This window comes from Sinocyclocheilus anshuiensis, unplaced genomic scaffold, assembly GCF_001515605.1.
Source record: "Sinocyclocheilus anshuiensis isolate Anshui unplaced genomic scaffold, SAMN03320099.WGS_v1.1 scaffold438, whole genome shotgun sequence".
Taxonomy (NCBI): domain Eukaryota; kingdom Metazoa; phylum Chordata; class Actinopteri; order Cypriniformes; family Cyprinidae; genus Sinocyclocheilus; species Sinocyclocheilus anshuiensis.
This window is the reverse complement of record NW_015546118.1, coordinates 1,458,180-1,473,942: the sequence shown is the minus strand read 5'-3', so window position 1 is coordinate 1,473,942 and position 15,763 is coordinate 1,458,180. Positions and strand designations below refer to the sequence as shown.

The following is a 15,763-nucleotide window of genomic DNA, read 5'->3' as shown; positions in this document are numbered from 1 at the left end:
GCAGCGCGGCTGCGGAGCCATTGGTTCGTTTTTTATATACTGCACGAACCAATGGCCGTGTAGTTTCACTGCGTGATAAAAAAAAAGCTTCAGTTCAGGAGAAAAAATGGCTTTTTTCCCATAGCGTCTTAAGCAGACGCAGTACGAGTGTAGTATCGACAGGGAACTGCTATTTCCTGTTTAAAAAAAGCAAAACATTTCTCAAAGTTGAACTGAGTTCACACCATTGCTCAGAAGTAACTACAATTCCAGTGACAATACAACAAAATGAACAGTTGTACATTGGTAATTGTGTCTGTGAAAATGTGATTATTTAACCAGAACACCTCTTGCTTTCAAGTGTCATCGCTGTACAGGTGACACTTTGTTGCCCAATGCTGTAATGAGATGAGCGTTTTAACAGGTTTTGAAAAAAACAAGAGATATACATGGCATACAACCTATGATGCTTGAGCCATATTTGAGCTTAATTAGGATCTTTGCTGTAATTTGCTCCCAGGCCATTCAACATAGGTGTTTGCAACTTTCATCTATTTGCTCACCTATGAAAGAGAAAAGCTGTGTGTTGGAATTCACATTTGTTATAAAAAAATAAAAAAAATCTTTTGAATACAGAATACAAGCTTTATCATTAAAATGCTCTTATTTGCCTTCATGCAAGAAGTGGCTTGCTTCACATCTACAATAATAATTTGATGACAAATAACTAAAATAGCAAATCCTGCATTCATTAACCTGCTTGCATTCTGAACATTTGTGTCTTTTTCAGAACAGTATGTGTATCATTCAGAATCTAATTAAGAAATTGCAGTTCAATTCCTTCATTTGAATAGGGGTTGCAAGCATGATGCAAAATGTGAGTAAGCAGAAAAATAATAAAAGCAAAGTTTGTCAAGGCAAACACTGAATGTAGGCATGACAAAGCATGACATTTTTCATGTATAAAAGAGTATAAAATGTATTCTACAGTATAAAATGTAGAATATAATCTTTAAATTGTTGCATTTATTTTTAAACTTAAACTGATTACATTTTAAATACGGTTTAGAAAGCCATGAAATGTTAAGATTTATAGGCAGACAGCTAGACTAGATAGATGGATGGGTGGATGGATGGATGGATGGATGGATGGATGGATAGATAGATAGATAGATAGATAGATAGATAGATAGATAGATAGAGGGCTAAGTATACTTTACCTAGCTGTCTTTATATCTATGTCTATAGTGACTCAAACCTTTTTGCACCTTCAATTCACAGTTACCCATAGGTCCAGTGTGAACAAGACATGCAGGGGAAAGGACATCTTCCCACTAAGTGACTCAAGTGAAGAGGTAAATGCTCAACGCTGTACTAAGGAACTTGCAAAGCTATGCATATTTGCTAAAAAGATTATTTGTATCTAGAGAAACAAATCTGTCTGCCATTTAATAAATGTCCAACATAAAGATACTGTTGGTAATTAATACTCAATGTGGTTCTGGGAGTTGACCCAGTTTGTATTTGTTTAGACAACATGACTGGATTGAAATAGCTGTTGACACTTAAACAAGCCCCAGTAGACTTTTAGGCTAAAGCTAAATTTAAGCCCACAAATCTGGTATGACTTGGCAGGGTGACATTCCTCTCACAATGTCAGTATGGGTTAAAATCATAGATTCAAGCGATGTGCTTGCCATGTTAAACTATGACCCTGTCATGTTGCCTGCTCAGTGCTGACAAGCCACCTGTACAATTCACCTGTTTCCATGGAAACAATTAAATATACTTTTATATATAAATATACTTTTTCAAACCATAAGATCTTTTGTGTTTTACATAAGAAAGAAAGTCATTTAGGTTTGGAACAACATTAGGGTTAGTAAATGATGAAAAATGAACATTTCTTGGTGAACTTTTGACCTCTTCATTATTGGCCCGAGAAATTTTTTTTTTCATAATGCCACAATAATTATGAGCTATTAATCTTACAAAAATACAACAGCATTTTCAGTTGCTGCATGTTATTGCATAGTTTGTTTCACTAATGAACTTAAACCTCCTCTTTGTAAAAATCAAACAAATGCTAAAATGTCTTACAAATCAAACAACGATCATCTACAATTTATGCAAACCTCCTTTTGAGCCTGTTTAAAGTGAGTTAGCCCAAAACTCATTATTACCTTGTGGCAATTATAACCATCTATTCAGAATGTTTCAAAATTAAACTTTAACAAGAGCTGCTCTAATTTAGTGAATTACTCAGAAGAGCTAATGATAAAATTGCCATTCGGCTTTCCTTGCCTCTAATTGGGCTCATTTAAAAGCCTGACAGTATCTCCACAGTGGCTTTAATGTGGAGCACCTTTAAAGCACACTTCATTTGCTGCTATTGCTGAGGCCTTGTGCATTTAAATTTGCCTTACATATCCATTATTACGCCACTGGTTTTAAAACACCTTTAAAACACGAAACATCATAATATAATACTAATGTAGTAATCATTTAAAATCATTACTTCGATGACAGTTTTTGACAGGTAGGCTACAATACAAATCTTTTTTCTCTCTCTCTAAGGGTTTCGATCATCTGTTTGTGTATTTCTCTATACGTCTTAGCTTAAATTTTGAGTGACAGATCTCCAAACCTATCAATCACAGTAGCACTCAGCCATATCTGAGACACATAGACTCATTATAAAGTACACCTGTGGCCCAGAGTCATTCAGATGGAGAAAGTCATTATGTTCCTCAAATACTGCTTCAGGTCTGCACCAAACTTTTGCTCAGTCAGCGCAAGAATACTGCAGACGAATGGATTTGTGCTCACTGTTTAAAATATGATTCCCATTGTATCATGTGACATTGGTTTTATTATGCATAGTGAAAGCACGAAGGGGAACAGAGATAGTTATTCTTCCCAAGCGCAGAGAAAAGTTTCCTTGTGCTATAAAAAATATATCTCATAGAAGCCATTTATTTTGGTTCTCTATCTCTCTTTTTTCAAAGCACTGATGTGCTCAGTTGGATACTAACTGCAATGTTGTGTCTGTAGGCATCAGTAGTAAAATGCTGGATGATACAAATAAACAAACAATTACATTAACAAGGCTCTACAGTGCGATTATTTCAGTTGTGTTTGCGTGCGACTATGACATTTTTTTTAGGAGCACCAGTGCGACTGACCCGATCATCATCATACTTGTGATTGCGCTCAGGGGTGCTTCAAAGGTTTCTACGTGTTTTTGCAGCGTTGAGTAATGTATCCTGTAATATGTAATCCTTTCATAAGCAAAGAGTAGACAGGGTGTGAATAAGAGATTCATTGCGCAGTGAGAGCTTCATTGATTATAAATGTGAGATCGCGATGAACTAAGATCAGTGACAGCTTTTAATGATTTTTAAGGGAGTTTGTAAATGTGATACTGATTTAATACAATACAATTCAATAAACAAGAAGTTAATATTAAGTGACTTACATTGTCTGACTATAACACTATTGTCTGACTTTGCTCTATTTCGTCGTCGAAAATAGTTTAAAACAAAGGCATAGCACATCTCCATTCAAACACAGCGGTGTTTCGTTTATGAATGAACAGGGGTTTTTAAACTTCATTCAGGATTACCCATTCATAAAGACAGTCACTTGCTTCATTCCTGAACGAATCAGCCGTTCGAATGAATCAATTGAATGAATGATTCAGTGATAAAATCAGTGACTTGCCGCCACCTGCTGGCAGTTTTAGTTTCATTTTAAAAGTATCTTTTCAGTTATTTAAATCATTTAATATTTATATATTCAAAATCTTATATTTAAAACATTAATCTCATCATGAATTTATGGATTTAATTGCACTCATGCCACCTCTGAGCCTCATTAAATGTCTGAAAGTACACCAAGCCACTTTTGTGTTCTTCTGTGCCACCTCTACAAATTAATTTTGTTAATACTGATTTCATTTGATTGGTAACATATTTCTTATTCTACTTGTTCTTATTCTGTCGTTTTAATTACCATTTTTAAAAAGCTTATAAAATATATATTTTTTAAGAATTTGACAAAAGATGACATACTTTTAATAAAGTTAGAGGAGTCAAATATCACCTCATAATGGGAAGGCTACTTTTTGATAAAATTTTGGATTATTGATTAGAAGGTGCTCCTACAATTTTGAACGTGCTCCTAAAAAGAAAAGTAAGCGTAGAGCCCTGATTAGATGTCAAAAGATTGTAATAATACGATTTTTGTAATGTTTTTGAAAGAAGTCTCTTATGCTCACCAAAGCTGCATTTATTTGATCAAAAATATAGTAAAACGGGGTTTTCTATTCAAATATATTATAATGTAATTTATTCCAGTGAAGGTAAAGCTGGATTTTTAGGAGTCATTACTCCGGTCTTTAGTGTCACATGATCCTTCAGAAATCATTCTTGTGAGATCTGCAAAAGATTACATTTAACAGTGCTATTAAATGATTAAGGTCATCTAAATGTACAAAATAGGGGAAATAAGCATGGATAATTAAAACCAAAGTGGTGAATTAAAAAGCACTAGTATCATCGATAACCAATATGGTGCTGAAGTGTCTTGTAATAAAAGTTTAGCAAAGTAAAATGGCTTTTTGAAAGTAGGTTCCAAAGGTAAAAATTACTGTATTACAGGAGCCTTTTACAACTGTGGTTTGTCGAATCGGCTAACAGTTATGGTATCAATAATATAAATAAAAACTAAAAAAACATAACCAAACTGTCCTAAAGAAAGCAATGAAAATACAGGTTGCCTGAAAACTACAGATAATGCACATACACAAGCGGGAATGACTTTAGAGTGTAAATGGACCTGCATCTCTACAGTGCACTTATAGTAGCTACACTTAAACTGATCTCACTTGCCCTCAGTAGTTTCAACACCACTAATGTTGGTCCTGCTTTCATTGATTTATACAAGCTGGAGAACAAGAGGAAGTGTATATAAAATAGCCTTTTAAACAGTAGATTGTTTTTCAGGGATTAGTTCCAGAGTTCAGTTTGGCAAAAACACACAATGTTTCATGGTTTCTGGTAGAGTCACCTTGCTTAATTCTCGATTCTTTGCATATAAGCAGTTACTGGTCATAAATTCACATGTTTTATTTATCTAATCCTCTGGCCTCTCTCCCAACGCCTCTTATCCAGTTCTCTCACCTCACTCCATCCCCTCTGCACTGCCTTAAAATGAGGCAATCTTGCAGCTATCCATTCTTAGCTCTTCTGTTTGATTTGACATGTAAATAATTTAGCATTTGAATAACTTCTTAAATTCATTTATTAATCTGCCCCCTCTCTCCTTCCCTCGCTGCCTCCCTCCTTCGTTCCATCTTTCCCCTCCCCTGTATGTTGTGCAGAGGAATTGATCTGTGTTCGCTAGATTGAGTTTAGATGCAGTGTAAATAATTCATGCGCTGGATTACTGTTACCGTGGGCCTGGATCTTTAGTGTGGAACCTGCAATGTGTGCCTCTTTCTCCCTCCTTCGCTTTTCGAATCTTTCACTCAATCTGTCAGTTTATTGGTTTTGCAAAAACGGTGTGTGAAACTATTGCCATTAGCAACCCTAATAGCTGCCGCCCCCGTACAGTCATCATCTGACAGACTGTTTATGTGTGTCTGTGTGCTAAAGTCCTCATGATGCGAGATGTGGTTACAGACTGGTAAATCTTGAGAAGGTGAACTGTCTCTTGCTCTTTTCCCCCTCCTTTAATCTCTATCTCTTGGCTGTAATTAGTTCAGTGATTAACCTTGACATTCCTGATCACATCATTCCGCCTTAATGATGCTATTACCACTCAGTGTTAAATCAACTCACACATCCACATCCCAATATACTGCACACATAAGCATAAACATATACAAACACACACACAGCAGAAGGGCAAAATGATGCTAAATAATGTCATTAATCAACAACCTAATGCACAAAAGCCAGTTTAGCGTATGACTTCAGACATTTACCAAGACCTAGGAATGTCACACACTTACTTGCCTTGGAGCTTGATGCCTTGATTGCCCCATACACACACACACACACACACACACACACACACACACATACACACACGCGCACACACACACACACACACCTTAATAAGCAAGAATAATTAAGTGATTTTCTCAAATTCCCTGCTCTCTGGACATTCACTTGATTCCAAATGTCTGACTTAAAAACACCTAATCAATTGACAGGTTCAGGTTCATTAGGAAGCCAAAATGACCAGTATACAACTATTTACAATAGCACTATACTGAACACTTGAGTTGGCGGCCAACAAGTGCTGTTTATATAAAACAGCGTTATTCAAACATTTATATTTATTCAATATTAAACTTTATTCAGTATTATTCACTATTAAACTTCTAAACTTCTAAGGCCCTGTTTACACTAGTGTGTTTTTGTTTTAAAACGGCGTTTAAAAATGAAAACAATCCTCATCTACGTTGGCGTTTTCACTGCGTTTCATAAACGATCTCCGTCCACACTACAAAACTGAAAACGCATATCACATGACCATTCATGCATGTACAACCATGTATAGGTAGATGCCCTATTATTTAGATGGCAGACGCTTCTACATGCTTTGTCAAGTCAAGTCAAGTCTGCTTTGTTGTCAATTCTTCCACATGTACAGCACATACACACAGAGAATTGAAATTGCGTTACTCTCAGACCCTTGGTGCATACAGATAACACTAACAGTAGAACATAAATACAGATATACAGATTAAATATAAAATACAACTATACAAATATACAAATAAGGTAAAATGTAAAAAAATATATAAAAAAAAAATATATATATATATATATATAAGAGTCCGTCAGAGTTCAGTGGTGCGTGGGGCAAAAGAGGGGAGGGGGGGCAAGGTCGGGAGGGAGTTCAGCTTCCTGACAGCCTGATGAATGAAGCTGTCCTTAAGTCTGCTGGTCCTGGCCTGGAGACTCCGCAGTCTCCTCCCTGATGGCAGCAGACTAAAGAAGCTGTGTGTCGGGTGGGTGGGATCACCTGCAATGCAGAGGGCTTTGCGTGTGAGACGGGTGTTGTAAATAACATTCGACCCATTTGAGCGGTCGAATGAGGAATCTACCTATACATATCTCTGGGTACAACTATGAGCATGATGTTACTGTTTACACGGTCGTCAAGGATACGCAGAGCAAATGTGGGCAGCCATGCCGTCGTTTTCAAAAGTCTCCGTTTTGGTCCATTTAGACTGAAACGCAACCCCAGAATTTTCAAACTAAGACGGGGACTGCAGCGTTTTCAAAAGTCTCAGTTTTCGTGAGTCGAAAAGGCCGGAGTAGTGTAAACGACAGGCGTAACCGTAGCAAAAGTTATGCGTTTTAAAACGAAAATGCACTAGTGTAAACAGGGCCTAAGTATCTAAACTGGCAAACTGAATATTCTATCAGCAACCACACAGTTACATTTTTACTCGTCATGAATTTGCAACATTCACTTTTCTAGCCAGGCTGCAAATACTACTGCATATATTTCATAAGAACTTCTGAAGAAAATTGAACTTAGTTAAAAAGAAAAATCAAGGCAACATGATGCAATGAGTCTCTCAACAACTTGAGTCTTAATCATTTTTCTCACTAACACCACTTTCTTTAGCCAGTCTGAATTTTTTCAGTCACTAAATGCAAAACGTCTCACTCAGCCAAAAAAAATCTTGTCAAGGCAACTTAGTATTTGTTTTTCACTATGAAGTGAACTCTGCAATCTTTAGCTCTGGAGAGTGAACAATAGTGAACAAAAAATAGTCCAAAACTTTTACAAAGATGTACTCAGACATCAAAACAAACACACACACACACATCTAAATAACAGTGCCAGTTTACATCAATATGTAACTCATAGCAATGCAAAACAACTAACAACTAATAGCGATAACAATATATCCACATAATGTCAACAAACAACAACAGTAGTACACTACTTGTTGCATGATTTATTCATGGTACAAACTTGAATGTCCAAACTTTGCTTGAATAGTAAGGACGACATTTGAGAAAATATTGTTGGCTACAATACATATTCTTAGTATTAATAATGTAGAGAGAGTATGAGATTACAATAACTGAACTGAAAACTGCTGAAAGAAGGATGGCACAGCTTTTAACTCTGGGTTATGAAACTGTGATCCAGAACAGAAAACACTGATTTGTGATATCTGCATCCACACGAAACCGACACAAAACCATGTAGCATACATGTCAGACCAGCATGTGGCGCTGTAATTCTGCCACAGAGATACACTAAAAATGGAGAAGAAGACTTGGACTATGCGCATAAACCTTACGCTCGGTATGCAAACGAACATGGATCAATACATTTATTAATCTGTGTTAATGTTAGTTAATACAAAGACAATCGTTCAGTGTTTGTTCATGTTTTTGTTGCGGTTACATGACGTAGCGGTGTCTGACTAGGGGCGAGACGGGGGCTGATGACGTCATCGTTTCAGAAAATATACGGATTCGCTGTCCACACGAAAATGCAAGGGCAGCGTTTTCAGATTTATCCACTCTGGGACCCGGTTTCAAAAAATATCGGTTTCATTCTCCCAAAACGCCGGATCCGTGTGGACGAAACGCCTATACGATACAAAATTTATGCGTATACAGCTATACGCGTCTCCGTGTGGACGGGGCCTTAGAGTAGCTGTGGGTTAACAATTTCAAGAAAAGCATAACATAGTGTATTTTGGTAGTATTTATGCCACTTATAAGTGTAAAAAGTATATAAATGTTATGCAAAAGTGACTCAGCAAGTGACTCAAAAGTGACCACCAAAACAAGCTGTTGTTAAATGACAGTGTTGACAGCGTATGGCTCCGGTGACCAGCTCTGAAGTTTAACCACAATACCACACCAGCACAGCATGTACATCCTCCGCCCCAATCCTTTTTTGCTTTCTCTTCCTCTCACTCTTTTTAAGAAGATTAGCACTTTTATTGTTAATGAATGATTCAGTCACTGTGCTGTATTAATTAGTTTCCTATCATTACTGTTCTTAGCCACCAAAGTGTACTCTGGGTGAGTGAGTGCCTATGTGTGTGTTTATGAGTTCATTGAAACAAAAAGCATCAAATCATCAGTTGATGAGGATTCTTAATGCATTTGCAAGAACAAACTCTTTGATGAGTTTAATATATGACCAGAGTATGGAGAAACAGAAGCAAATGTATCAAAGCACATATTTCAAATATTACATGAAAGCTGTAGGCCTACAAGAAAGGACCGTCTTAAAACAGATAAATTAGATGTGTACACTACATACCGAAAAGCAAAGATTTTTAAGTATATACTGTACAGTGCCCTCTAAAAGTTTTGGAAATGTATCAGCATATTCTTATTACACAATCATGCCTCTTTTGCAGCTATGATGCTTGATTACAGTATTCAATTTTTTTTTTCAATGACATTTTAGTGGGTCTCTTCTGTAAATCAGGGAAAAATGTATGATATTTATTTTTTGCTCAGAAAAACAAAAACGACATTGCAATTACATTAAACAGAATTTTTTTTTTTTTTGGGGGGGGGGTCATTATTGAGGAAACATGCCTCTACTGTCTGATTGCCAATTAAATTTGGACACAACAGTCCCATCAGAACACAGTTTGGAGATGCTCTAAGCATAGCTCTAGCATTTTTCTATGTTTGCACAGTATGTGTTGTACCTAGTCAACTCAAAGTCATCACAAAATTATGAAAAATATATGCTGACATTCTTCAAAACCCCACTTCTCCTGGGATGTTTCCAAACTTTGAAGGGCACTGTACATTGTGAGGTAAAAAATTAAGAACATCATTAGGTTGCCTTGAGAAGCTTCCCTTCTATGTACTATTTCTTATCAATTTAAACTCATTCAAACTCATCTATCTAATATTTCTAATCTATCTATCTATCATCTGACTATTTATATCTATCTATCTATCCTAGCGACATGCTAATCATGCTAGAAACATACTAACAACATGCTAATCATGCTAGCAGCATGCTAGAAACATGCTAGCGACATGCTAGTAACTTGCTAATCATGCTAAGTAGCATGATAATCATGCTAGCAACATGCTAGTTACTTGCTAATCATGCAAGCAACATGCTAGTAACATGCTAATCATGATAGCGACATGCTAGTAACTTGCTAATCATGTTAACAACATGTTAGTCATTTGCTAATCATTCTAGCAACATGCTAGTAGCATGCTAATTATGCTGGTAACATGCTAGTAACGTTAATCAGGCTAGAAACATGGTAGTGACATGCTAGTAACTTGTTAATCATGCTAGCGGCATGATAGTCACTTGCTAGTCATGCTAGCAACATGCTAGTTACTTGCTAATCATGCTAGCAACATGCTAGTTACTTGTTAATCATGCTAGCAACATGCTAGTTACTTGCTAATCATGCTAGCAACATGCTAGTTACTTGTTAATCATGCTAGCAACATGCTAGTTACTTGCTAATCATGCTAGCAACATGCTAGTTACTTGTTAATCATGCTAGCAACATGCTAGTTACTTGCTAATCATGCTAGCAACATGCTAGTTACTTGTTAATCATGCTAGCAACATGGTAGTAGCGTGCTAATCATGTTACCAACATGCTAATCATGCTAGCAACATGCTAGTTACTTGTTAATCATGCTAGCAACATGCTAGTTACTTGCTAATCATGCTAGCAACATGCTAATCATGCCAGCAATATGCTAGTAACAGGCCAATCATGTTAAAACATGCTAATCATGCTAGAAACATGTTATTAACATCTATCTAATCAATCTAAATGTTCAAACTTCAGGCTTTTACAACTGCTTTAAACTTTCAGGCTAGGCTTTCTCAAGCCAACCTAAAGTTTGTCTTGACGAACTTTTTTATCTAGTTTTGAACTTGATCTACAATAGAATAGGTAGTCCTGAATGTAGTGAGTCATGTTGAAATCCACACAATGAGTGCACCCACTGAAAGAAACAAACAAACAGAAAAAAATAAGCCACTTACATAGTTTCTCATCTGCATAAATAGTGCACTTCAGCACGCTTAATCCATAACCATGATTTATGACTCAGCCTAAATTTAGGAAAATTTCACTACAGGTGTTTATGATTACTATAAGCACAGCATAGAATGCCATTTTATAATCTTTTCAGCGAGTGAACAATGGCTAATGGCTTGAGGCTATTGTCAGATGTGGCGCTAAATGTGTAACAGGAAGTGGATGGGAGGGAGAAGAGAAAACAGTTACTAACGCAGCACTAACTGAGTTCCATCAGGGTGCAAAGGCACAATACTCTGCACAGAATGGCCAAGGCAAATCTCTATTCTTCACTGAAGTGCTCTTGCGTGATGTGTGCGTAGCTCACGATCCCTATATATACAATATTCGTGAGAATGCATTAACATGGGAAAGGATAGATGAGAAAGTGAGACGAGGTTCAAGGGAAAGGCAGGACAGGGAAAATTTAAAAAAAGAAAATGATCATGCCCCCCTAGGCCTCTATTGACAAAAACGTCAGTGTTTGACCTGATGGAGGGAAAAGAAGTAAGGGACTGACTGACAGGGTGAGGCAGGGTAAGATACAGATGGTGAGAGAGAGGGAGAAAAGAGAGCAGAGCAGAAAATGATAGACAAGAGGAGAATAAGAAAATGAGAAAGGCAAGGGGAGGAAAAACAAAAAATATTCACAAGGATACATATAGAGAAAATACTCTGCCACACACATACACAGTTAAAGGATGTTAGGCAAATTCAAGATATGTTACTGTTTCAGTTCATGCATAAACAGGGAATTTGTTTTAACAGCAACCCATGCTGTAGAATGCTATTTTCATGTAAAACAAAACACAATCAAATGTATGTGTGTGTTTGCCTTACAGCATATCCTAAAGCTAATAGGAATCCCCAGAACTCCTTTCCGGTCAAACCTGACATCCCTCTCAACTTGTCTCTTGGTGTCTCCGTCTCCTCCCTTCTTCCCATAAAGGGAGAAAGCATTAGTCATTCATAGCTCAATCTGTGAATGGGTGGTGCGATTCATGGCTGCTCTTCATTTTTATCTGTATTTTTAGCTTACCATTGTAAACTGCCTTCTTCATTAGAGTAGTACAGTACATCCTATAACGTTTGTAAATCTGCACATGCTGTTAATGGCCACTGTATTATTAATTTGAAGTTTATTATTGGTCAGTCTAGTCTGCATGGTGCAGTTGTCTTGCACATTTGCTGATCATTAGTTCAGGAGTTTTTGAACCGTTCCTGGAGCCTCACCAGCAGGAATGGTTTAAAAACCCTTGATATAGTTCATTTCAGGATCATTATTGTTTAGTATTTTAGGAGATCCACAACAGACACCAAGAAATCTATCAGTCTAACAATCTCATTAGGATTATCCTGAGATAAACTGTAGCCAAAATTCAATTCACACTTTCTCCTAAAGGGGGAGACCTTTTAAGGGTAACTTGTCACTGTGCCATTTAAGGTAGTACTTATAAGCCTATGAGTCAAAAATCTACCACATATTTTGTGTGTGTGTGTTTTCATTAGCAGTAGTGTTCTTGTGGTTATGCTGGTTTTAAACACACACAAAAAGTTAGTTCATAAATTCTGTCCTCCAGATGCAGATTCAACAGGTTCTGTCCATGGTTCTGAATGTGACACATGGCATGTAGTTGTTGCTGTCCATGGTGCTGATTTTAAAAACAGACAGGCATATATACATACTGTAAGTGTGTGTTTGAGTAGATTGTTTAGAGATTTTACAGAATTTTTATTTTCTCTCGAACGTCCTACACTGGGAAAAAAAATCAAGTTCGCCAATTTAAGACAGTATGAATGTGCAGTGGAAACATGTGGGACATTAATCATCAAATGAACACTGCAACATCATTCTTCTAAATAACTTTTTCAGCTAAGACAAACAAAACACAGCGATTCCCAGAGTCACTTACAGTCAATAGTTTAAAATGCATGTATGGAGCCCGGTGTGGACTGTTGTCAGCAAAAATGGACTCAATCAATTCCACTCCACCACTGCAGTTGTGTGTGTGCTGAGAAAATCCTTCCTTATTGAATAAAAACTATCTTTGCCAAACTCAAATGTCAAAAGCTTAAAATAGATCCCAATTTTGTTGCCATTTAAGTTGATGCAAAGTCTTAGATGTCTTCTGTTACTTCTGCACAACATTTAAGCCTAACAGGATAAAAAAAAAACTTGAATACTTACTGCACTGTCTACTCTCTCTCCCCCCTACAGTCTGTGTTGTTGATTGTGTGATGGTGTGCATGTGTACTCAAGCCTTGAGTATTTATCGAGCTATTTGTTGGTTTTGTTATTGCTTTTGATAGCGTTTGATACGTGTTGTTTTTTACTGTATTTGAACGTGTGTACCCGTTTTAAGGGTTCTCTACCCACGTCATTGACACAGACAAAACTGAACCCAGATTATAAATCACTACTGTCCATTAAAACATACATTCACCATAAACCAGTTTTACACACTTTTAACATACATGTGTTTGCCTCATTCTCTCTAACCGTGGCTGTGATTTGGGAAACCCACTAAAGTGCCTCTGTGGCTTATCCACACACACACACACACACACACACACACAGACACAGACACAGACACACACACACACATATATATATATATATATATATATATATATATATATATGTCGTCATTCCCAACACAACATCAATGGCACAACCAAAAAATTAATTCATTAATTAAATATTAAAATTCCCCTCCCTCCTTTCCCACTATACCAACACCAAATCCACAGTCCAGCTGCAATTCGCATGACTGGCTCCCTTTTCTTCGGCTACCGCATAAACGCGAAACAAAATAGCCACTTTCTGCCGCGATCATGATCTACGGGCGCGCTTATGCGGAGTGGCAGGAACAAGCTGCGCTGAACTCATTGTGCTATTCGCTGCTCTCTCTGTAGGCTACCCCCTACACACACATAGATGAGTAGCTATTGTGTCTCATCCTAAAACTACATTCAGTATATTTTACGAAGTGAAAGCGAGTGGGGGACGCACCTGATTTTTGCCCCGCTGTCCGTCTTCGAGTTCCGGTGAGCTGTTCATGATTCCCCATCGATCATTGAGCATTCTCCGGAGAAGAACAGACCTTAAACCGCCTGTCAGTTACAGGCGGTGTGTGGGGCAGGGGGGGAGGGGGCGACAAGACACTTTGTCGTTCAGTCGTTTTCCTGATAAGTTATTCCATGGACATAGACAAATAACCTTTGGGGGAAAGGAAGAAAAGGAGGATGTGGAGAGTGCGTGAGATCGAGAAGACACTGATCTAGCCTCTACTCCGGGACCACACTGACTAATTCTGGTCTAAAAGGGGCGGTGAAGACTCTCGCACCACACACATCGTAATATCATACGTACTTGATAAGGAAAATAATAATAAATAAATAAAACTCCTCAAATTTCCATGAGCAGTTCTTCCAAGTATTTTTCTTTCCTTCTGGAGCGTTGAATAAAGTACTCAGATATTCCACACTAAGTAACGGGGAAAAACGGCGCGAATCAAGTCGACGCACGCGTGTATATCCAAGCCAACGCAACTCAAAACACACAAAAAATATTCTGATGTTTCTGTCCAAAAACGAATAACGGGCATTCAGTCCCGAAGAGTCGTTTAAAAGTGATACAACTTTGTATTCCTGAGCCGTTAGCGGGATGGACAGATTGTGGCGGTAAAGATGCTGTGATTTGAGGAGGTAATTCAATCCGTTTCCCAGGGTGTCTAGTTTACCGGACAGAGGGCAAGGGATGTCTCGTTTTGACAAGACTAGCGCGGCAGGGCATATTAACGGGGTTCCTACTCGCGAGCCAAGCTCTTCGCTCTCCTCCAGAAGCTGTCCGTTATGCGCGCTCAGTTTCGCTCCCAGACACCGTCGGCACTGATACGACTTTTCCACACCCCTCGTCTAGTTTAAGAAACTCCCACTCCGCTCTCAGTAGCTCAACATGCAGTAAAAGCACCCGTCACGAAAGACTGGATGAGCGATGGAAGCCAAATTGAATTCATACAATAACTGAAGTTGTTTTTAAATGAGCAGTTCATTTTATTATATAAGCCTCATCAAAATGATACTTGAAGCGCGCAGTTTGAGCCAACCGAAACCGTTATGATTTTGGCGCACAGATGTTTTTGTCATGTTATCCATTATAGATATTCTACTCTTGCCAGTTGCTGGTGATTACGTCTGACAGCACAGAGATTAATCAGGCGATCATCTCAGTGTCAGTCAGTTTAGCAACAATTACATTTTCCCCACAATGACTGAAAAGACACAGGTGCAATCCACGTGATAAAAGGGTCAATGCAATAATGAGATGATTAGGCCCAAGTGCCCCATATGGAAACATATTGAGGTCAGGACCGTCACTAGTGGGAAGAAAGGTAGTGATGATTCTATGCATCCCCAGTGTGCCACTGGCCCTCTCAGATTTACGGCTGGCCCACCCAATCAAATGAGGAAAGAAGAAAAATCCTGCATACATTACAATAATTGCTCAAATGCATGAACATATGAACAACTTGCATGTGTAAACGTAAAAAAAAATAAAAATAAGTAAGTAGTAATAAGATCCTAGTGGATGAGCACTGATCTTCCAGTTTTGTGCTTCTATTCTGTGGCAAACACAAAGCTGTCAATATAAGCAATCACTCCAATTCAAGTGTGCTACCACTGTAACAGTTCTTGATTTGTCTT

The 15,763-nt window shown here is 37.8% G+C and overlaps 1 protein-coding gene across 1 annotated transcript in view; it reads right to left on the bottom strand.

Moving 5' to 3' along the window:
• fibcd1b (fibrinogen C domain containing 1b) overlaps window positions 1-14,893 on the bottom strand; it is an 87,705-nt gene extending 72,812 nt beyond the window's left edge. Inside the window, exon 1 of the mRNA XM_016502808.1 lies at window positions 14,070-14,893. Coding sequence (XP_016358294.1) covers window positions 14,070-14,141 — 72 coding nt within the window. The 5' untranslated portion in view covers window positions 14,142-14,893. The remainder of the gene's footprint in view (window positions 1-14,069) is intronic.
• Window positions 14,894-15,763: the final 870 nt, after the last annotated feature.